The sequence below is a fragment of the Durio zibethinus genome, chromosome 10 (assembly GCF_047325235.1).
Source record: "Durio zibethinus cultivar Kanyao isolate XHJ-2024 chromosome 10, ASM4732523v1, whole genome shotgun sequence".
NCBI lineage: Eukaryota > Viridiplantae > Streptophyta > Magnoliopsida > Malvales > Malvaceae > Durio > Durio zibethinus.
Window position 1 is genome coordinate 10,443,417 of NC_143171.1, and position 24,832 is coordinate 10,468,248.

The following is a 24,832-nucleotide window of genomic DNA, read 5'->3' on the forward strand; positions in this document are numbered from 1 at the left end:
CACCTGAACTTACAAAGGAAGATGAATATGGTGTTCATGTGTCTTCTAATGCTGTTGCATTTCATGAGGCTTTTAGTGATCCTAACTTTTTAAGTTAGATATTTACCAAATAGTATGAGATTACATGTGTGTTGTATAATTGTACATGGGATCTAAATGAATGAACATATCATTATAGTCTAATCAATTGTTGATCGGCTTATAAGGATGAAAAGATACTCCTTAAGCTAGGTAAAAATGTTTAAAGCCAATTTTGTAATTTAGGGCTATAAATGAAAAGAATGAATTAATTGTAAAAAATCATTTTATTATGTTTCTACCGTTGATTCTTTTAGCATTTTCATCGTGTTAGTGGCTTATTCGGTTAAGAGCCACATCAATTAGACATTAAGATGTTTAAATGAAGTAATATGAAGGTTTTATGATTTTCTATGCTAGAACATTCAATTTATAAACTCGAGAAGTCCATTTATGGACTCAAAAGGCATCTTTCTGTAATATCTAAAGTTTGATGAGATTGTCATTTCAAGAAAAACATTAGTTATCAATGAAAATGTTGGAAGGTTAGTAAGACCAATGTATTTTGGGTGTTTTACATTTTGACAATATCAAATTAGCAGTCATAGACATTGACCTATTGTTCGAGACATTACATGTTATCATGTCACTGCGTGTGAAGAATCTAATTGAGGTTTTTATTTTATTTTAGGGATTGAGATTCTTTGTGACACATATAGAGGTATATTTAGTTGGTCTTAAAACTTACATTTAATATTTGTTAAGTAGGTTTGTAATGCACTGTAGTTTTCCTAATAAGGTGTTTGTTATGAAATGTGACATACTGTTAAATCTCAAAGTTTTCATATCAATAAATGAAAGATCTTATATCTAACATTCAACACGCCTCAACTGCAGGAAATCTAATTTATGCTCAAGTTTATACACATTCTAATGTTGTGTATGCTATAAATGTACTTTAGAGACACTTGAATAATTCTATATTCAAACATCAATGATTTGACATTTTGAATTTAGTCAAATATTTTATCCTAATTCTATATGCTTTTAGAAGCCAATTTTAGTAGTTTGGCTAAAAGAGTTGTTTTAAAAAAGTGTTAAATGAACACTTACAACATCCTTGATATTGGAGGCAAAATATATAGCATAGTATGGAGCTACATGTCATATTATTAACTGTAGAATCTCATTTCAGGAATGGATTTTGGGTTTTTCATTCTGAAGTTATTACGAATGTTTTATGGTAAATCTACTGTAGTGATTTTTTCTAAAATATTAGAAGCTCCTCACATTCTAAATATATATATCATTATTAATTTTATTAGAGAGAAAGTAATGAAATCTTTTGTTGGTATGAATTATAGAGAACATAATGTACAAAGCTAATTTTGGTATAAACACTAACTAAATTTGACTACTAAAGTGTCTTGACAGCATGACATTTATACAAAACTTGTAAAGCCTTCTACTGTACTAAGTTAGTGGGAGCTCTGTGTAATAGAAATCAGTTGCAATTGTATGAATGAATTTTTATTTGTCATATGTATATTCCGTTTGTGCTATTCTATTGAGTATGGCATTCTGTAAGATGAGACATTCAGGTTAGTTTCATGCTCTTATTTCGAAGCAATGCATCATTTGGTTTAGATGCGAAAGACTTAATGGAAATGAATATTGATTCTATTTTCACATCATTTCCATTTCACACTATCATACTACTACTTCTAAAGTGTTTATGATTTTGTGTGTACATATATTATTGATACAATGCATTTTGGAAGCTCATAAATGCATGTTGCTGTTACTATTTTTGAATAATTCATAAATCTATATACTTGTATTCTATTGATATAGTACATTTTGAGACTTATAAATACTTTCAAGCTATAAAAAGCATGTAAGTCCACATTTTCGTACCCTATCAATGTAATGTAATGTAGGGATTATAAATGCTCATTTTGTTTGTATGATGATTTGGGCATATACTCATATTAACATTTTCGTTTGTTGCCATTTTATTCATCTAGTTTCAAGTTTAATTACTTGTGTTGTCTAAGTAAGAGATTATTATATTTATCGTGGACTAACAAAGTCATTATATACCAGATTATATTAATTAATGTTAATTAATGAGTAATGATTGTACTACCATATTGTAATATACCCAAATAGTAATAGTAATATGATTATTATTAAGCGTGATCCCGATTTAATTTTGTATTTGAACCTATAACGAGATGAATCAATTTTAACTAACATGTCAAAAGAGGTCTTTGCTCTCATCTCTCTCTCTCTCTCTCTCTCTATATATATATATATATATGTATATATGAGAGGTCAACCAATTAGATTTCATAACTTCGATTTCTAGAGTTAGAGAGCAATTCTCTCTCCTTTTATTATGCAGGTATCTAATCCCAACCTGATATATAGCATCAAAAAGCTTATAAGGGCAACAACACACCTATAACTTTGGATTTAATGAGATTGAGCTCTTACCCACATATAGATCAAATTTAATTATAATTAAATTGTATTAGTAACTCAGTGAGCTTATGAGCCAAATCCAACATTTTTGTCCTCTTTTCTTACCTTATTTTGGATCTTTTGTTAGTTTCTTTCTTTCCCACCATTCACATTTACAAACCCTAAACATTCCCTCACTGTTTCAGGCTCAGCAAAATCTGTTCCTAATCTAGTCCCTATTTAAAACCCCCAAAAAGCCCGAATACAAAAGCAAAGTGCTTTTCTCTCTTTTTTTTTTTTTTTTTTTTTAAATGGCAAAAAGATCGTTTATAACACTAGAAGGGATAGAAGGTGAGTCGGAAATAGAGCAAGAAATAGGGTTAGAGGAAGAAGAAAAGGAGAGTGGAGATGAGTAGGAGCAAAGAGAGGAGAGGATAGTAATAATAAGGTTGGTGCCTCGGGAGAAATTTGAGAGGAGGAGTTTGATACAGTACTCACACTTTGCAAGCTGCAGTGGTGATGGTGCTAACTTATTGCGTTGTCAAGCTGATGAATGTGATGCCAATTTGAAAGATGCAGAGCAATATTATCGGCGCCACAAAGTCTGCGACCGACACCCTAAGGCTGCTTTTGTTTGGTTAAGGGCATTCCCCAGAGGTTCTGCCAGCAGTGTAACAGGTTCCTATTTGCTCATTTTAATACTTGATCATCCATCACATTTTGTCGTTTGGAGTTTTCTCAGACCTCGATGCCCAAATTAAGTGTTTTATCTGTTTCTTCTCGTCATATTCTGTTTTGGGCTTTGAGGTCTCTTTGGTCTTTCTGTTCTTTTAATAATTCTGCTTTGTTGGTTAGATACTCTCTCTGATACTTGGGTAGCAATGTGCAGGTTTAGTTACGGCTATTGGTAAGGAGGATGACAGAAAATGTGGGGTCTTTTCTGCTGAGGTGATTACTTTGTTATATCAAATAATCGGACTGTTCAACATCGAAACTGAGAGTTTTATTGAAGTCTGTTCATGCCAATGTCTTGAATATTGAAATGTGGTGATGTCTATAATGCGAACAAAGATTATCATAAATGATCAATTGCGGCTTTCAAATGTAAGGCGTCGCCTTGGAAGATTTAGCCTAAATATAATTGTGACCGTTGCTGTCTGAGGGGATTCGAATGAATGGAGTAGTAGCTTGTAGGATCAAAAGCGTCGATCTTTGTTGTGGTTTCTGTACAGTTTCTGTGCGCAATTTGGTGATTTTAAGACTGCAAAACGCAGGTTTCATGAAATTTCAGTGTTTGATGGTACCAAAAGAAGTTGTAGGGATGGGTTGGCTGCTCATAATTGGCGTCGGAGAAAGGTCCAGTCAGACCAACAAGCAGAGGATGTTAAAAGATCGCCAGCTTCAAAGATGAAAACTAGCATGTTGAAAGTGAAAGCTGTGAGGTATCCTAAGCACGGGGAACTGACACTCCAAGGTTGAAGCAATACCAAACATTTTCGAATCAGATAACCACAACATTTTACCATTTTCATTCTAGATCCCTTCGTTATACTTGCTAGTAGTAAAATTACAATAGGGGCGCTTAGTTGAAAATGATAAAACTGGGCCTAATGTCCACAATCATGAAAACCAAAATGGTTTATTCGGGCTTTTAGCCTAAATCTTTTAACTACGTTTGTATAAAAAGAAGTGGGCTACAAAAAATCTCATTGTCCGGACAGCAGGCTATGCGAGCGTTGTCACAGCAGCAAGAATGGAGTTAGATACATAACAAAGTTATCTCAAAAAGCAAATTCCATCTTTGATTTGGAATTGAGATTATTTAGACATGATAATTTCAATTGTGACTGAATAAAATCAACAGTTATTGATCCAAGCTCAAAATGAAGAGTTTGCGAGGGAAATTCCCACAATAGATGGACAAACTTTCTATGTAAAGCACTGACTACTCAACTACCCTCTCACTCAGTCTAACGCAGCTATGACTGCATCAACAACCTCTTGAGTGGTACTAGTTCCTCCAAGGTCCTTTGTGCGGTACTTGCCATCCGATATAACCCGTTTCACAGCAGTTTCCAATCGATCGGCAAATGAGGGAAACTGCAGATGTCTCAACATCATAGCAGATGACAGAAGCACGGCCACTGGGTTGGCTTTCTTCTGTTCCAGCAGTTTCTCACTGCCCACATTTCCTGCAGAAGCCCCTTGCTCAAAAACAGCATGATCAGCCCCAACATTGCCTGCACAAATAGCACCCCAGCATTGGAACAAGATTTTAGTCATACATACATGATTCAGAGAGACTCCGATACTACACCAGAACTGGTGGCACCTTTTTCCGTCAACAATATCTTATACCCAACCCTTGCAAAACTGAATAAAGTGGAGTGAAAATTTGCTTGCTTTCAATGTAATCTCACATGTTCAGAGTTGCTAACTATACAAGGTAATAAGAGTACTAGAACGAAGATAAGGTACATGCTTCAAAATTTCTCCCATGCAATTACACATATCTTCATTACATGGTTTACAAACATGAGCATAAAAGCTATTCAAATTTTAGTCCTACAGCCAAATACAAGCACTTGCTATTGCTTTTTAGATGTACATGCATACAGTTTTCATTACTCCCGTTGAAAGGACAAACAAAAAAATAAAATTGATAGCAGGAATTATTTGATTTTGAATGATTCCATAATCACCACTTTCTCCTTTTGGTAAATAGCACCAGCTGCCAAGGTCTGTCTTTTGTCATATATTCATCAATGATTCAACAATATGAATGTAGCCCATTCCAGAAAAGGTTAGGGTAGCAAATATTTAAGAAACGGAAGAAAACATTTCAAAAGATCATCAACTGATGTGTGTCAGTGGTTGTACCTCCAGGCATAACTCCAGTGCCCCCAGCAATACCAGCTGCTGTATTTGCAACTAAATTGCCATAAAGATTGGGTGTCACCTGAAAAAAAAAAGACCAGCCAACATCAGTTAGAGTATCATTAATTATAATAAGAAGAAAAGAAGAAAGTAAAGAGAGAAGCAAGTTACTAGAGTTGAACAATAATCACCTATTTTCTACCAAGTTACTAGAGTCTCTTAAAATAACCTACTTTCATTGACATTACCAGGATTGCCTAATCCCCAAGAAAGTGACTCAATTTACATGGCTTTCTCGATAGAGATATGCTAGCAGTGTAGCAGTATACATATCATATCATATCATATCATATCATATCATATTGTTTAATTCCATTATTTTTAACACCACTTGTTTTAGGCTGTTTCTCTACAATACAAAATGGTCAATCACATTTCTAAGTTTAACCATTGCATATGAAATTCTACAATCAACATAACATAAGAAACAGAAATAGCATAGACAGAAGGATATGAACAGTACCATGACATCAAACTGCTCAGGCTTCGAAACAAGCTGCATACAGCAATTATCCACAATTATTTCATTGTACTTAATCCCTGGATACTTGGTAGCAACCTCTCGGCATGATTCCAAGAACAACCCATCAGCAAGCTTCATAATGTTGGCTTTATGCACAGCGGTCACTTTCTTTCTATTGTTTAAATAAGCATATTCGAATGCATATTTTGCGATTCGCTCCGAACAGAACTTTGTTATCACCTAGCAATCGACTAGTATGAGACACATCAAACAAAATAAAATCCTTAACTTTATTCAGATTTAGCACAAAGATAAAGCGTGGATTAAAACGGAGTACCTTAAGGCTCTCGACGACTCCAGGGACGACCTCGTGTTCGAGGCCAGAGTACTCGCCTTCGGTGTTCTCTCTAATCACCACAATATCAACATTCTCATGCCTCGTAGGCAAGCCAGGCAAATTGAAGCAATTGACAAGCGAAGCGTACAAATCGAGCTCTCTTCTTAGCTGGACGTTCAGCGAGCTGACACCTCCTCCCATCGGCGTAGCCAATCCTCCTTTTAAACAAACTTTATTCTTCTTAATCGACTCGATCACTTCTAGAGGGACGCGTTTCATGTCGCCGTGAACCTCGTATCGCTCGAAGTACACAGGCGCGTGCATCGCCTCCATCACTTGCTCCACGGCACCCGTCACCAGAGGGCCAATCCCGTCACCCGGGATCAAGGTAACGGGTCGCGGTGCACCGTCGCCCGGCCGTGGCATGTAGGTGACGGATCGGGTCGGTGTGAGGTTAGAAGATGGAGAGGTCAAGAGTTGTTTGAGGAACGGTATGGATCTTCGGGCCATCGGTCTCGTAGATGGATTGCGGTGGGGCTTTACGATTGGAGGGAGCGAGTATATAGAAAGAAGAATTTTGGTTATTGCGTTATTTGGGGCTTTAGTTTAAAGGTAAGTAAGACGCCATTGGAAGAGCAGGAAATAATTCCCAGAGTCCATGAAATATTATTAAAAGCAAATAATTAATTTAATAAGTTAGGGATTTTTTTTAATAAATTAGGTATTCTATTTGAGGAAAGAAAAGTAAAATTGTGGCTTTGCACCAAAAATTATATATTATTATAATTATAATTATAATTATAATTAGACTAGACTCGCATTTCCTTACTAGATAATTTTTTAAAAATTATATTTTAAATATAAAAAAATAAAATTTTTATGTCAAAGTTTTGACGAATGAGAATCTATAAATAAATATATATATATATATATATATGTGCCCTGCCTCTTAGTCTAGTGGCCCAAAAAAGCCTACACAAAGCATGAAGTCACGGTTTTGAGTCTCCCCCGTCCCCATCCCCCACCCCTTATACTCAAAAAAATAGATAAATATGTATTTTATTTTAAATATAAATTATAATTTAATTATATATAAATATAATTTTTTATTAAATTAAAAAATTAAATAATATATTTATTATTAAATAAATAATAAAATAATTTTTAATAATCCCGAGAAGAGTCAAGGTATAGCATCCCAAACCCAATATTGATTTGATTAAAATTATTCAAAAAAATAAAACTTAATTCAATTTTTATTTGAAAAAAATACATCAATTGAATCATAATAAATCAAAATTCATTGAATATAAGTTTTTTTTGTCATATTTACATTCATTAATTTTTTTTTACAAAATTTATTTAATAAATAAAATTTTAAAAAAATAAATTCAAATAAAATGGTATGTGAATTTATTAAATTAAGATATTAAATTTTTTTTATTAATATATAAATATAATATTAAATAAATAATAAAGTATATATTTTATATATATTAAAGTCATAAGACTCAAAACCTTACTCTAACTTGAACTCAATTAAAAATAATTTAATCTAATTATCTCAAATTAAATAAAAGTGTATTAATTAGCTCGGAATAAATAAAACCCATCATATAGGTTATTTTGTAATATTTATCTTAATTTATTTTATATTATAAAATTTATCTAAAAAAAGTAAAAGTAAAAAAAAAAGAAAAAGCTTTAAAAATACAGAAAATGAAAAAAAAAAGGGTGCCACATGGACATTAAGACAAACTGAAACACTTTAAATACGTTTTCAATCCAACTTTATTTAAACAATTTCTATCTGAATTTTTTTTTAAATGCACTTATGTTGAAACAATGCAAATCAAAATCAAAGGAATCCAGATTATTTCATCATCCCTACTTTCATTGATTTTTTTTTTTTTAACAAAAGTTATCTAATAAAAATAAAATGAATAAATAAGTTAAAAACAAAAAAAAAGATTAAATAAAAATTAAATTTAAAAAAAAAAAAGAAGTAAAGAATAGAGGAAGGGAGTGATGCCACCCGGACACTCTCTTCTCCCCATTTTTCTACAAAATTAAATATTAGATATGGAGTGTTTTATGTATTGTCTGGAGTCAAAACTTTTTTTGTTTTATTATTTTTATTCATTTTTTTTTAATTTTCCTTATTAAAAAAAAAGGATCAAAGGTAAAAAAAAAAATCTAAATGGAGGTGAATGTAGATATCTAAATTGGCCTCTTATTCTCACAAAATATAAATTATAAAAAATAATTTTTTTAAAAATTTTTTGTGTGTAGATCTACTTAATACCAAACTTTAAACAAAAGAATCGATAAAGACATATACAAATTTAAAATTAAATAAATAATAAAATAAACACATTTATATATATCATAAGGTGACTTGGGATAGAAAATTGAATCTGCTTTTCATCCATCTTTAATTTTTATTATAAAATCAACTTAAATTGATTTGATATTGATTTTTTATAAAAACGTTTATATTAATTCGAGACGAATAAAAATTTATCAAATATTAATTATTTTGTTATTTTTATTAATCATTTTATTTTGTTGCAAAATTACTTTAATTAAAAATAATAAATAAATAAATGTGAAAAAAATAAAAAAAATGGGATGTTACATGGTCATCTTCATTAATATTTTTTTTTACAAAAATGATTTAATTAAAAAATAAATAAATAAATAAACTAAAAGTAAAAAAATTTTAAAAACAAAAAAGAAAGAAAAAATGCGCACTATCAAGTCAAATTAAAATTCATTTGATATAAATTATTTTACTCATCTATCATTCCTTTTATTGCAAAATTTTTGTAATTAAAACAAAAATAATGAAATAGATAAAAAAAAAAATCAAATTAAGGTGTTGCATAGACACTTCAATCTTATTTTTAAAATTAAATTTATCTAAATGAAAAAAAATAAAAGAAACAAAATGTCACGTCAATATATTGTAAATAGAAATAAGCAGAATTTATATAATTGAGAAATAAATGTATAGATTATATTTTAATTATTTACAGATATAGTATTTTATTCCCAAAAAAATGTTTTAAAGATTTTTTTTTTTATGTAAAATAGATCTCACTTTAAAAAAAATAAAATAAAATCTATAAAAATGTTTATTACATATAAAAAATTGACAAAAAATATTAAAAAAATAAAAAAAATCATATGTTATTTTAATTATATATTGTTCATTTATACTTGACCAAAATTTAATCTTAAGACATTAAAAAAATGATAAGCATCGCCAATTTGCCAACACTAAAGAATAATTCGTCAGTAATGAATCTAATGATCCACTGTAGATAAGACCATGTTTCCATTCGCCCTTTTCTCCGATAGAGAAGCAGACAGAAGTGGAATCGCGTTGGCAATACGCCGCGTGTAAATATGTTTTTGTCTGGTTTAGTGACCTGAGTTTGACACTTAGCTCTTTAGAGTTTGAACCTTTTTACTCAAGAGATTTCTTTTTTTTTTTTTACAGAAAAAATTAGTAAAAGGTTAAAATATAATCCAAATGATTTATCCATTTCTTTTGAAATATAGATTTTATAAGATTAAAATTTTGATTTCCTATGCTTACAAATTTTCTCCTTTTGTATTTTTATATTAAAAAATACAAAGGAGTGCTGAAAATTAATATTAGCATTGGAAGCATGTTGCTTGAAAATATATCACTTATAAATTTTTTTATTATAATTTTATAATTATTTAATTATAATAAAAAAATTATATAAAAATTTATCATTTGTAAGTGTAAATTTAATATAAAATTTTAATAAATCTCATATGATTTTAAATTATAACTGATTAATTATATTACAAGAATTATAAGTAAAATATTTCAAAGAATAAAGTGCGGATAAAAAGAAAATGCATTTAGATTGAAAGCAAAAAAGTGGGACTTAGGAGCAGTATTATTTTGACAGGCATAGTTACATATAGTACTTTACATATAAGAAATCTTTAAATAAAAAAATCATCAGCCTAGATTTTATTATAAGACAAAAATAAAAATAATAGTACTACGTAAAATTCATGACATATAAGTACCAAAAATATTCATGACATTAATATTTTCTTTGATGAATTTTATATATAAGAAAACAAGTGTATTAGAATAAACAGATAAATATCTTTTATTTTTATAATCTCATAGGACTGAGGTCTATTTTCTGTCAGTTCTCTCCTTTTTTTCATATTATTATTTCAGTAACAAGAAGGAAAATTTGATAGAAGAACCGTTATGGGCTCTCGCCTTCTTTAAAAAATGAAGATAATATATATTGGCCCATCAAACCCGTCTTGCAAATACGAAAGAAACAAAGAAGAGCCCTATTTTGCAACCGGTTAACCAGGTGGCTACCGAGCCATGAACAACTCCCCTGCCTTTGCAAAGCATCCCTCATCTCAATGGCTTCTCTCTGTACACCTTTAGCCGCCTGATATCTCTAATCATCTCCAAAGACTATCTATTTAAGTAAAGATGGTCCACAACTTCCATGGTCAAGCCTCCTCCTTTTTGCACCAGTTTAAAGCAATCAAAGAATCAAACACAATAATCAATACCATTCTATCATTCCTCCTTGATTCCATCAATTTCTTTTGGTTTTTAACTACACTTTTGTCATTCAAAGTTCTTAAACAAGTGGTGAAGAATTTGTTTTACAATAAATCGGGGCAGCAAGCATATAAAATATAGGGTTTTTACATTTTTTATACTGAAAAGAGTGCCCTTTAAATTTTCATCCCAACCGAGCAAGAGAATAAAAATGCACAACCACATACAAATTTGAAGAAAAAAAGAGCTTGGTAGGGACCAGGCAAGGGACAAATACTCAAACAGCGCAAACAAATCATGCGTTAGACTGAGATCTTAGATGCATGATTTATGGGACAATATAGAATAGTGTTTTATAATAGTAATCATCAACTGCAAACTGTGATAAATAAAATAATGCAGAATGTCTCTAGTCGTTTACATGGCCATATACAATTGGATCTGGAGTGCCTACACTCTTCATAAAACCACATCATCAAATGCAGATGCCGGATGTTGACAATGAATGCCTCACTCTCCATTACATTGCTTAATCCCATTTTCTTTGATTTGGAGAGTGCTGCTCGGTCCTGTCATTTCCATTGACTTTCAACATCAAATGGTAACCACCAATTAGGCACGGCTGCTTCCAATTTACGGATACCATAAAATTTCTTTCAACTTTTTAATCCCATTAATTATATAATAATAATAATAGGTAGAGAAATTATTTAAGAATATGTTTGATGTATAAAATTATTAATGAAAAATTATGATAATTATTTTATATTATATTTAATTTATATTTAAAGAAATAAATAGGATTATAAAAAAATTTAATTGTCATTTTGGCGATTCAATTTTTTGGAAAAGATTGTTTTTAATTTATAAAATTTAACTTATATATCTTATTATACTTTTAAAAATTATATCAATAATTTAAATTATATAAATTTTAAAAAAATAATTTTGATCAATAAATAAATTATTTTATCATAATCTTTATACATCAAATGCAAAATAAAATGATATTATTTAACCTAATCATATTTATAATATCATTTTATTCTATCTTATCATAATTTTGTATACAAAATATATCCTGATAGTAGAGTTTTTTTAACTTTACAAGTAAGATTAAGATGATAACATATGTCTTTTAATATCTATTTAAAAAAACAAAAAATTAATTTAAAAAAAAAAGATATATGTCACCATTTTAATCCTATTTATAAAATTAAAAAACTCTACTATCAATATATCAAATAATTTCTCTAATAGTTATTACGTAATTTTTTTGTCAATTACTAATTACACTTCATTGGTATATAGCTAGTATAGTAATATTGATATATAAGGTATGTTTAGATATGCAATGAGATTGGTTACAATGAAATTGAAAATAATGATATATATAAAATTAGTTATTATAACAATAAAATTAAAATTAATAGTGAAATATGTATTTGAATAAAAAAAATAACAGTGACAATAAGATGAATTGTTATGAGAAAAAAATTACCATTAAACATATTAAACTAAAAATTTGATATAATGAATTTATTTAAAGTTTGAATTTAATAATTTTTATATTTAATGTCTAAACAATTATTAGATTAGAGTTATTTACTCATATTAAATTAATAAAAATTATTTAAATTTTTTAACAATATACATATAACCAAATGCACTATATAATAAAGATAAGAAAAGAAAAAAAGAAATAAGTATGGATAATAATGAAAAATATGATTGCGGTAGAAAATAAATTTTCCACCGGACCTTAAACCTCTAGTAAAAAAATAGGGGTTAAGTCTGATAGAAATAATCTTAGCATGTGCGTATTTGGATTTCACCATAGCCTTTTTATCACTTTTCTGTTGTTAATTGCACGTTACTGAAAATGCAGTAGAATCAATTAATTCAGTTGTAAAAATTTAAAATTTGATATAATCGATTTAATTTACAAAAAAATGAATCGACCGATTTAAAGAGTAATAATTAAAAAAAATGAACCAAAATAAATTAGTTGATTTTTTCAATTTTTTTTGGTTTTTTCATGTTGAAACACACTAAATTCTTTCACCAAATTATGCATAATAAACTCTATTCATTGAATTCTTCTTAGCTTTACAATCGCACGAAGATTAAACAATATAGACAATACATTTGAAATTAAACCAAATCCAACACCCTTCCACATATATCATATGACTCCTCGAAACAGAAACAATTTTCAGTTTTGTACATTATATATAAGGGATAATAATTAATCTGTAAAAAAAACTTCCATGCATTGATATTTTCAAGATTTTTCAAGAAGCAGAAACAACAAATCAATCAAACATTACACATAAGCTCTGTTATGGGAACAGCAAGAAATTTAAAAAATTAACTTAAAAAATCAAACAAGTACCTTCAACAACAACACCAACAATTACAGAACCATCACGAGTCGTATCGAAAGTGACTGCAATTACTCTGGAGCCCCAAGTAGTGGTTGCTGCAGATTGTGCTGCAGCCTCATGATTCACATATGTTGAGAAATTTGAAACTAGCGAGCAATGTAATGACAGCTCACATCTGCTCACTTCTTTCCCCGCTTTGCTTTAGATATCAAATATTCTTACCAAATAAATAAACTGAGAGGCATGAGGGTTATGAGAAGGTTAAGAGGGCGTCAGAGGCATGCATGAAGGAAAGAAAGAAATGAAGGAAACTTAGGGATTCATAACATAAATGGGTTGGGTAAAAGGGTATTTTCATACTGGGTAAACGAGTGTTTAAATTTTTTTCAGTCGGTTCGATTTATTAGATATAAAACCATAAATCGACCGATTAAACCACTAAAACCAACCTTACAACCAACAAAACCAAAAAATCCAATAAAACCGAGTCGATTTAATTGAATTTTAGTTTTTCCGTCTATTGATTTGGATAAAATTTACTAATGCTCTCCCCTAATAAAAGTCATGATTTAACAAAATGCGAGTAGCATTCTCAAAAAAAAAAAAAAAAGTAGCATGATGATTAATGAGGTTTGTTAATGGCAAAAACAATGGTTCGAGTTCTCCTATTAATATTTAATTGCTTAAACTTAGAACTTCCTACAACTTAAAAATGGTGAAATAAATACTGTATTAATGGTGTGGGAATATTCTAATATGTTCATTGCAAACAGCTACAAAATAGATAGAGGAGACAAACAAGTTAATTCGGCTAGTTCAGATCGGGTTGTTTTTGGATTTGGATAATTTGAATTACAATTTTTTGGATTTGGATTTTTTTTTATTCAAATAATTTTGAATTCAAGCTTTTTGAGTTTAGATAATATCAAGTATAAATTATTTCGCATTCGAATTATTTCAAATTTGGTTCAATTTGAATTAAGCAAACTTAAATAGATCCAAATAATTTTGAAATTTTATTAGTTATAGACTTTTGTCTGAAAATAAATGAAATGCCAACATAATTAAATTAAATCTAATCTTATACACTGCTTGAGTAAATGTTTAATTAGAATGTTAAATAATAAATATTAAATGATTATCAATTAATTGGTTTAATCTTAATAATCAAACTTAAAAATTTTGAAAAACCATGATATGTAAAAATTAATTCATATAGCATTAATCTAATTTTAATCTTTGACCATTTTGAAATAAAAGATTCAGAATATTCATCAATTACCAATTGTCCAATTATAATGCTGAATAATAGTTATTATTAAAAAAATGAATTATCAATTATAACAATTTTTAATATAACGAATTTTAATATGAATAATTGGTCAATTAATATCTATTTTGTTTTTAGTTTGTATATGAATTATTATACTAATATTTCCTTGTTAAATATAATCATATATAATAATTGATCACACTAATTTTATCATTTTAACATCAACATAAATATAATTAAATTAGATATACATCAATTAACCAATTATCCAATTAGAATATTAACTAGTAGACATTATTAAATTAATTAATATAATGCTAATAACCCTAAATGAGTAGTTGCTTAAATATAATTAATATTAATATCAATTAAGTATAAAAATTAATTGTGTTAAAATTATTACTGGTATAGTATACTTCTAAATTATATTTTAATTTACTATTGATAATAATTAATTCTATAATTACTTTAATTTTATTTATAATATATATTAATAAATCAATTAAACATCAAATTAAATTTCTTTTTATCTGTTATTAAAATTAAAAATTAAGAAATGTGAAAACAAAAAACAGAAAAATCAAAGTGGCGGCGTTCCCAATTTCACGATACCCTCCAGTCGAAAAATCTGAAAACCAGTGCCATATTCCGACTCTCAACTCTCAAACGGGCCGTTATTAAACTTTTTTCATCTTCATATTTCAATTTTTAAAATAATATGTTTTAATTTATAAGGTAATATTTTATTTTTAAGTAAATTTAATATTTTTATATGTTTGAAACACCAAAAAAATATATAATCAGAAATTAATTTTGTTAATAATGATATTAATGTTTTCCTCAAAACATCAAATTCAATCAAATGTTAAAATTATAATATAATTTTTTTTATATTTGAATTAATGTTATATTAAATTAAAATTTAAATAGGGAATAAATACAATAAAGCAATAATATATTGTAAATTAATATTTTTATAATGAAATCAAATTTTAAATTAATGATATTATTTTTTTATTTTTATTGATAATTATTGTAAATATAATAAGAATATTTTTAAAATTAATTTTATATTAATATTTAGTGTGTTTCAAAATTAATTTTACTTCATAATCAAATTTAAAAATTCAGTGTTAACTTTTTTATGATAAATAATTGCTATAATTATTTAATAATTATAAATAATAACATTTTAAAATTTTTAGTTAAAAAAATGTTCATCATTTATTTTTATTTTTAAAAAATAATCATATAATTATAATTCAAGTTTTTTTCAAGTTATAATTTGATCTTTTACGGGTTTTAAATTGGATCAATCTTGAGTTCAAATCATTACAAATTCATGTTGTATCAATGTTGAGCTTTTTTGTGTTTGAATTTTGTCGAATTGAGTTTTACGGGTTTAACCTTTGACTTTTCTTAATCAATCTGAGTTGATCCATGTTCGATCACAGATAAGCTCGAGCGATTTTCTAGCTTGGACCAGCTTTCTCAGCTCTACAAATAGAAACACTTCCACTTTTCTTCTCGAAAAGAAACAAGAGCAACAATGCACCAAAACCTATATAAATAAATAAATAAATAAATAAATAAATATATATATATATATATATATATATATAAACACACACTAGTAAAGGTGTAGACAAAATTATATGATAGTTAGATATAAAATCAATGATAGTATCTTTTTCATTTCGAAAAGTTTGTTTAAAATAAAGTAAAACCAAGCTTCCATCCATTATATAGCCTGTAATCTAGGCTATAAGTAAAAAAAGAAAATTTTCTTTTATATTTTTACTAATATTAATTTTTATTAGGTGAGTACTCGTGTCACGTGGTAATTAATCATTGCCCACAAAACCAATTTTATTGAGGCTTGTAGCGCTAACAGTTATATCCTAAATGACCTTCCCATTTCTTATATGATGTGAGATTGAAACACCGTACCTATTTTTTTAGAGTGTTTGGCACAACATTCTCTCTTACTCGATTCATGAGGTCTTCATCACGGTTGCCACTTTACCTATTCCCCCTTTAGAGCATTTTGGCATGGTTAGATTTTGCTACCGTGCCTTACCTTTACACCTTATTAAGTAGATAAACTTGCCCACCTTACTTGCCTCGTTGCGGTGCTTGGTGTTGAGTTGAATAAGTCAAGAGTTAACTTGATATCATTTGTTACGTGATCATTATTTTTTTTCTATCAAAACCAACTTATTGGGGTGTATAGTGCCAACATTTATATACCTAGCAAACTTCCTTTTCCTATTTAATGTAGAATTAAAATACACTGCTTACTCTTTTGAAATACTTGGTGTGACACTCATATGTTGTCATAGGTTAAATTTTTTTTTTATTTTGCCATCCTTATTCATTGATTTTTTTTTTGTTACAAAATTTACCTAATCAAGAAAAAAAATAAAAGTTGAAAAGTTATAAAAACAAAGGGGGATGACATATAGATAACTGAATTGGCCTTATATTCTTACAAATTTTATTTTATAAAAAATAAAAAAATTGAAAAAAAATAAAATGGACAAAAAAGAAAAAAAAATAAAACCTATAAAAAGTGTCATATGGACACCCCTATCAAGTTTAAAATATTAATTTATTAAATTGAGTTTAAAAATATATATAAATATAAGATTAAATTAATAATAAAATATACACTTATATATATATATATATGAGTTTGGTCAAATCATCTTAAACATACTTCTACCTTGATCTTGTTTCTTATAAAAACTCGATCCATTCTAACTCAATTTTGATTTAAAAAACTAACCCTTATCGAATCAGAATTGATAAAAATTCATCGGATACAGATTATTTTGGCATTTCTATCAATGGACACCTTTTTTTGTAAAATTTTTCTAATAAAATACAATAAAGGCAAAGAGAAAAAAGCCAAATGAGGTGCCACATGAACACCTTAATTGGTTTTATTTTTTTGCAAAATTAATTCAATATAAAAAGCATAAAAAGAAAAAATCAAAAAAAGGAAAAGAAAAAGAAAAATGCAAAAAAAAAAAAATGAAGCTTATTAGGGCATTATATAGACATCCTAATTGAGTTTAAAATGTTAATTTTTTAAATTAAATTATCAAATAATAACTTTATTAAAAAATTTTGAAAAAAAACACAAATGTAAAAATAAACCCAAAAAAAAAAGAAAAAAAAAATGAGATCATTGAGGTTTAGGGTGTTTATGGATCGGACTGAGCCCATACTTAGTATTATTAGCTTATGTGATTGCTTAGGTCATACCTAACTCGATATTTCAGGTCTCAAAATTTTTTAAGTCCAACTCTAATTGAAAAAATAAATCTCAAACTCACTTATTAAACTTAATTTATATAATAAAAAAAATTTTAAAAAGTAAAATATAAAAATAAAAATTCACATATATATACTTATATGATTATAATATTTTAATTATATATTTTATTCAAGCTAGACTGGGTTAGGCTTAAACTTTAATTCTTTTATCCAATTCTCAGCTCGAAATTTAAATAGATTTAAAAATTATGCCTAAACCCATTTAATAGATTTTAATTTCTAATCCAAACCCTCTTAAAACTTGAGTAGACTTTTAGGCTTGAGTAGATATCTCGACTCTTGAACAGGTTTAATTGAGGTGTCATATGGACATTAAAATTAAATTTAAAGTATTAATATTTTAAATAAATGTATAAGATAATAACTTTATTAATATACTATACATATAATCAAATAAATAGTAAAATATATACATTTATATATACTATGGAGTGGTTAGCGACAGCGTGCTTAAAATCACTTTTGACTCATCTTCACTTTCTATAAAAAAACTAACTCGACTAATTTAATAGTAATTTTTGAAAAAACGCTCATCTCAAATCAAGATGAATCGAAATCTATTAAATACTGATTATTTCGTCAATTTTATCAAACAGTTTATTTTATTGTAAAATTGATCTAATAAAAACATAAAAAAAACAAAAAAAATAGACGATGGAGTATTATATGGACACCTCCATTAACATTAGTTTCTCAAAAAATTTATCTAATAAAAAAATAAAAAAAAAGAAGAAAAAGCCAAAAAAAAATCATACCATATTGCATCAAGTCAGATGAAAATCCAATAGATATGAATTATTTTGTTATTTTCACCCATTAACTTTTTTTGTTACAAATTTTATGTAATTAAAAAATAAAAAAAAAATCAAGTTAGGTTAGTGTTTGGACACCCCAATTGGTTTTTTTTTTTTTCACATATTTATTTAGATTAAAAATAAAAAAGAAATAAAAAAGACAAAAAAAACAAAAAATAAAGAAATATAAAGTGCCACGTTGACAACTTGAATAAGGTGAAACAAAAGTCAAAATAAACAGAATTTATAATATAGATAAATGAATGAAAAAAGTACATTTTAATTATTTATAAATATAATATTTTTATCCTTAGAAAAAGATGAAAACAAAAAAAAAAAAAAAGACTTGATGTAAGGTGAGTCCTACTTTTTAAGAACAAAATTTATTAAAAATATTTATTAAATATAAAAAATTTTGGCAAAAAAACAAAAGAATGCTCATGGCACTCCTTTAATCATGTACTATTAATCTATACATAATCAAAATTTATGTATTAAATAAAAGTTGTAAAGAGTATAAATATGAATGGCATCATTTGAGAACAAAATAAAAATATTGACTTATTAGTTGGGATGTAAATAAAGAAATGTATTAAATCCATAGCACTTAATATTGACCTGTTTGAATTGATTGGGAAAAAAAATGCATTGAATGAAATTCAGAACCCATAGCACTCAATAAAAAAAATAAATAAATAAATAAAAATATTGACTTAGAAACACCATTACACTAGTGGGATTTTTTACCCTAAACACTTAAAAAGTAAAAACAAAAATCAAAAAATAAAATAAAATAATAGTAATAAAATAAGTGAAGGCATAAGTATTAACTCCTCAAGCCGTCAACCCAAACCCAAGTTCCAAACCATGGTGTAAACATAGAAACATGTGAGCCATTCATAAAAAGCAAGACACACACTTTTATGCAGCCATCCCTTTTATCAAACCGCCCCCTGAAAGAACAAGAAATACACTTCAATTAACGGAAAAACAAAAAAAAATGAGGTTCCTCTCCTTTGTTCGTTCATGAATAGAGTTGTTCATTTGCAAACAATTCCTACCTTTTCGTTTCCTTTCTATCTTTATTTTCATGGGTTGTGTCAGTGATAAGCGATGGGAATCGTTTCCCCAGATGCTCTCAAGTGGGCTGTCTCTACAAGAAAGCGAAGATGGAGGCGAAGATAAAATGAAGTCTATACAGTTTCCTTTTGAGAAGGTGTTTCCAGTGTATGCAATGGGCTTTTCCAAGCCTGACACTGACTCTGTTGCCAATTCGGGTTATGACCCAATATGGGATGCTGTGCGAGAGGAGGCCAAGTTGGAGGTATCCATTTTCATAGTTACTTGCTCTTTTTGTTTTGTGATTTTTTTTTTCATGGGGTGCTTCTTGAATGGTCTGCTTGATCTGTTAGTGACGAGACTTTGATTATTGAAGGAGCATCTTATGTGTTTTGTCTAAATTGTCATGGCATCTAGAGTCTATTCAAACCTGAATGGATGACATATATTTTCTTTGTTTTTCTCATTAAAGGAGGTTGTTTACTAATCTATCCTTCTTGATTGTCACAATGACTTAAATATAGTTTCCTTTGCTCCTTGGTATTGTGTGAGATAAATTGACTAGAATTCTACTTGCTGCAGGCAGAAAAGGAGCCTATTTTAAGTAGCTTCTTGTACGCAAGTATCTTGGCACATGATTGTTTGGAACAAGCATTGGGTTTTGTTCTTGCCAATCGTCTACAAAATCCTACACTCTTGGCAACTCAACTGATGGATATATTTTGTGATGTTATGATGCATGATAGAGGTATTAAACGATCAATACGCCTGGATGTGCAGGTAATTTTGTTGGTTTTTAAGAGATAATATAGAAGTGATGTCTGTTTGTAGAAGTCTTTGCTTCAACAATAATTTTTCCTGTATTTTTGTTTGGAAATATTTTATCTGCAGGCATTCATAGACAGAGATCCTGCCTGTTTGTCATATAGTTCAGCTTTATTATATCTTAAGGTAATATATTTTTTAACCTACTTACTTATGTATGCACAACTTCATGACTTTCAAATCAGTTGCTTTGCTGCCCTTGTTTTTAATTGTAGTTGTGGTATTCCTTAGAAAGCTAATTGATTAATTATGCTTTCAGATATTAAAAGAAGAAATTTTAAGAGATAAGGAATATGAAGGCTGTTAACTACTATTGCACATCCATTTCTATTACTCACCGTCCTTTGTTTTCAGGGATACCATTCTCTGCAATCATATCGAGTAGCACATGCCTTATGGAAGCAAGGGCGAAAAGTGTTGGCACTGGCATTGCAAAGCAGGATTAGCGAGGTGAGTTTTGCTTCTGGTTCCTTGATTAGGTTTGTGCCTTTTCAGTTTTCCTTTTAACATATCTTTTGCATACTCTTCAGGTTTTTGGAGTTGACATACATCCAGGTATGTTTATTTCATACTTTGTATCATGTCTTTCATGCTGTTCACGATATATAATCTCTGGTTATTAAGTTCTAACAAATTATATGTCATCCTACACGTGTAGAAGAGGGGAAAGAGCTGTAATTCTGTGGTTTTTTTGTGTTAAGCAGCTTATAAAATCTCTCTTTCTTTTTGAGGGTTTATGCAGTGATAGTTGCCTATTCAGTTTGGTATCAGTGAAGATAATAATAAAGGTTTCTCTAGTTCTCATGTAAGAATATTAGTGAACTTCTTTTCTTATGTCATGATTTGATGCAGCTGCAAAAATTGGAGACGGCATATTATTGGATCATGGGACTGGTGTTGTTATTGGTGAAACGGCAGTCGTAGGAAACCGTGTTTCATTGATGCATGTAAGCCACTTTGTTGCCATTCTTAACGATTATATCAAGAAAGATATGTGTGAAAATTACCTGGTTGTTTAAAACATATGATTCTTGTTTTCTTATTTCTTTATTATACCCCCTGAACTTCTTAATAATTCAAAAAAAAAAAAGAATTTTAGAAAAATCCTGATTGATTTTGAAGCAGGCAGGTGATGGCTAAACTGTTCAATACATCAATAGAGTTGGGTTTGGAGATCAATTCTAGAATTCTAGTTGATGTTGATATCAATGCCATTTTCTGAGTCTTCTTCCATTCGTCAACTTACTATCTCATTTGTCTAGTCATAAGAGGTCCTGATGATGTCTTGCCCTTTCCCGTCTATATACATATCTGGATCAGCAGTGCAATTTTCCAAATTTCAGACCTTTTTTCTCCAGCTGATAGCAGGGCATGTGGGAATGTTCATAAATATAGATTCTTTTCATTTCTGTATAAAGAAAAGGCCTGCTCTTTTGATATAAGATTATTCTTTATGTTTCTCACTTGGAAACTCAACTCTCAATGTGTTTTATCTCCTAGTTGGAAAGAACTACCAACAACTATGGTATGGAAGAGCCTGCTGACCTTTTAAATAATATAATGCTCTCTTTCAGGGTGTGACCTTGGGAGGGACTGGGAAAGAAATTGGTGATCGCCACCCAAAAGTTAGTGATGGTGCACTACTTGGTGCATGTGTGACTATACTTGGTAATATAAAAATAGGTGAAGGTGCAATGATTGCTGCTGGTTCCCTTGTATTAAAACATGTTCCTCCACATAGGTAGATCATTACTTTTCCAAATATTAAATGGTTGCACTTTATTTTGAATTTATTGACTGAATCATATATGTTTGATGTACCTTCTTGGGGTGTTTTGAAGTATGGTGGCAGGTACACCAGCTCAGGTAATTGGATCAATAGATGAGCAAGATCCATCTCTGACAATGAAACATGGTAGGTCTTCTGCATGAATGTTGACCATTATAAAAGAATATTTTACCCTGTGATGGAATATTGGACTCATTTAAGGTGTAACTTACATTAGGTTCCTGCATTTGAACTGTAAGTTCAGAGATATTTTTCTCTCCTGATCAGTTCAAGTATTACTTTTGTCATCGTGGCTGGGTTGTATCTTCTGGAATCTGGATAAATGTGGAAGTAGTTCCATTAGATTATGTACAAATGATTTTATGAAAAACTACCTTCATCTTCAATTGATAATCATCTTCTCGACATATGACTGGATTAACTATTTTTAATATTCAGTTGGAATCTTGTGAGAACTTGAATGGTATAAATTGGTTACTGCCAAAAGTACATAAAATTAGGTCATAAAAAGAGATTTCCCTTATGATTTGTTACAATTGCTGCAAATGTTCTGCTGTCATTATGTTGTCTCTCCACCAATGCTCTCATGTTGTCAATTTATGAATTCTATGTACTATGCTTGAATTATTTTGATTCAAGAGGAGTGCATTGTGGTTCAAAGTTTGCATCTCAACCTAAAACGCTACCATCCCTTGCATTAGTTTCATTGCTGCTTACATCTCTGTACTGACTGCAATGCTTGTTATGTGAACATGCAGATGCTACCAAAGAATTTTTCAAATATGTAGCCACTAGTTTGAGGGAGGGAAGATCCATTAGTAAGTATTCTTTACTTCTTTGTTTCCATCTTTTTGAGAAGATGTTACCAGGGTGTTTCAGCAACTATGATTCCTTTGCTGTTGTTTCTCCAATGTTTTTGATAGGTGGAACTATCACTTTTGCTTTATCTTCATCTTTGTATGTATGGTAAAATCTGCTTCCAAAAGCTATAATCAGTCTACCTTTTTTATCAGAGCCATTGGATCAGGAAAACAAGGATGGTGGTACTTGAGGGTGTCCATGGGCCATCTATGTTCTCTGCTAATGCAGTGGTTTGTTCCTGTCATTAGGGGAGAATGGGTGTGGTTTGTAGTGTATCCGAACATGTTATATGTAAGACAATAAGAATAGGATTGCTGTACTAGCCATGGGTCATTCACTCATTTGATATTTATTGTCCCCTAAAATCATACCCTAGTTGCTCATGGTCTCAGAAAGGCATAATTCAATGAAATTAATGAAGAAATACCTGAGTGTGCCTTTGGGTTTTGCATGCAAGAGCTACACTAGACTTGGAGTGCAGTAAGATGAAATGTTGTCTACTATGCCTGAAAGCCTAGCGTCAAAGGCATCCAAGTTCAATGGTTATTCTGCCTCTGGTGGTGCTGGGTCGACTAACGCTAACTGGCATATTGTGGAACACGGCTCTAATCAGGGCTCAACGCATCCAATTTTGAAGGATATCACGGCTCTAATCGCTATCATTAACGAGAGTAAAGTCTTTATTTAACAAAAGTTGAGATACATAATCTGTTGTCTTGTGTTTCCTGTTGAATGTTCTATCTCCAACGGTTAAACAGAGTAGTAATGTTACATAGGTCCTTACCTTTTAATGATGAAGGACTTAAGTTCAACCATTTTATTTATGGTTTCAATGTTGAAGCCTCATCATATTTACCAAATAAAGAAATGATTCCACCTTGGTAAAGCTTGCAAAAGTTGTTTTGTAAGTAGTGAATTTTGAAGGCTTTTTATTTAAGCTTTGTTATTTCCACCGTTATTTAGGCTAGGGAATTTTAAACACAATATGAAAATTATATTACAAAATATATAAATATAAAAATGATATGAAAAAAAATATACGAAAGTGATATAATTTAAAATTTTAATAAAAATTATATATTAATTTGATAAAAATAAAAAATATGTTTTGCATATAATGGATGAACATAAATTATAATATTATAATTTTTGTATTTTACATACAAACTAATAATAATATGGTGGTTTTAAACACACTTCAAATAATGCTCTATACACTTTTATAAGTTGATTAGATTTAGTAGTTCTTTTATCATTTTTTGTAATATTAAAAGATGAAATATTTAATAAAAGCCTTATAAAATTTTATTATTTCTCTAACATTAAAATAATAAAATCAACTTTTTTTATTAATTTTAAAATTTATGATTTTTTCAATAATAATTTTTTATTACATTAATTAATAAAAATTTTAATAAAATCATTTTTTTAATTTCTCATAAAAAAATTTTATTTTCATTGTGAAAATAAATTTCTGGAAAGCTATTGTAAAATTTATAATTTTTCAGAAATAAATATCCAATAAATTATAAAATTTATTGAATATTAATATCCAAAAACTTATGAAAAAATAATTAAATAATTTCACTTATAAAAAAATTAATTAAAAGGGCTTATGAATGCATCCTTTTTTTTTTTTCTATACATCTCACATTCTTTTTCAAAATCTTTTATAAGTGAAATTATTTAAATCCCTCAT

At 28.8% G+C, this 24,832-nt stretch overlaps 2 protein-coding genes across 4 annotated transcripts; one reads left to right on the plus strand and one right to left on the minus strand.

The window, feature by feature from the left end:
• Positions 1–4,260: 4,260 nt before the first annotated feature.
• Positions 4,261–6,906, minus strand: LOC111292400 (isocitrate dehydrogenase [NAD] regulatory subunit 1, mitochondrial-like). 2 transcript variants are annotated; one of them, XM_022884786.2, is made up of 4 exons: positions 6,222–6,906; positions 5,885–6,124; positions 5,365–5,443; positions 4,261–4,724 (listed from the first exon to the last, which is right to left on the minus strand). In XM_022884786.2, exons 1-4 carry the CDS (start codon positions 6,729–6,731, stop codon positions 4,450–4,452), a joined length of 1,104 nt encoding a protein of 367 aa, XP_022740521.1. In that variant the 5' UTR covers positions 6,732–6,906; the 3' UTR covers positions 4,261–4,449. The 2 variants fall into 2 exon arrangements, with proteins under 2 accessions (XP_022740521.1, XP_022740522.1); XM_022884787.2 differs by having other exon boundaries at positions 5,885–6,112; positions 6,222–6,880.
• A 12,559-nt stretch (positions 6,907–19,465) lies between these two features.
• On the plus strand, positions 19,466–24,029 carry SERAT3;2 (serine acetyltransferase 3;2). 2 transcript variants are annotated; one of them, XM_089766761.1, is made up of 11 exons: positions 19,466–19,604; positions 19,704–19,923; positions 20,241–20,438; positions 20,550–20,609; positions 20,838–20,933; positions 21,014–21,038; positions 21,336–21,430; positions 22,058–22,224; positions 22,325–22,398; positions 23,031–23,090; positions 23,286–24,029. In XM_089766761.1, the coding sequence occupies exons 1-11, from the start codon at positions 19,600–19,602 to the stop codon at positions 23,321–23,323; spliced, it is 1,038 nt and encodes a 345-aa protein (XP_089622887.1). In that variant the 5' UTR covers positions 19,466–19,599; the 3' UTR covers positions 23,324–24,029. The 2 variants fall into 2 exon arrangements, with proteins under 2 accessions (XP_089622887.1, XP_022741534.1); XM_022885799.2 differs by having other exon boundaries at positions 19,541–19,923.
• The last annotated feature ends 803 nt before the right edge of the window (positions 24,030–24,832 follow it).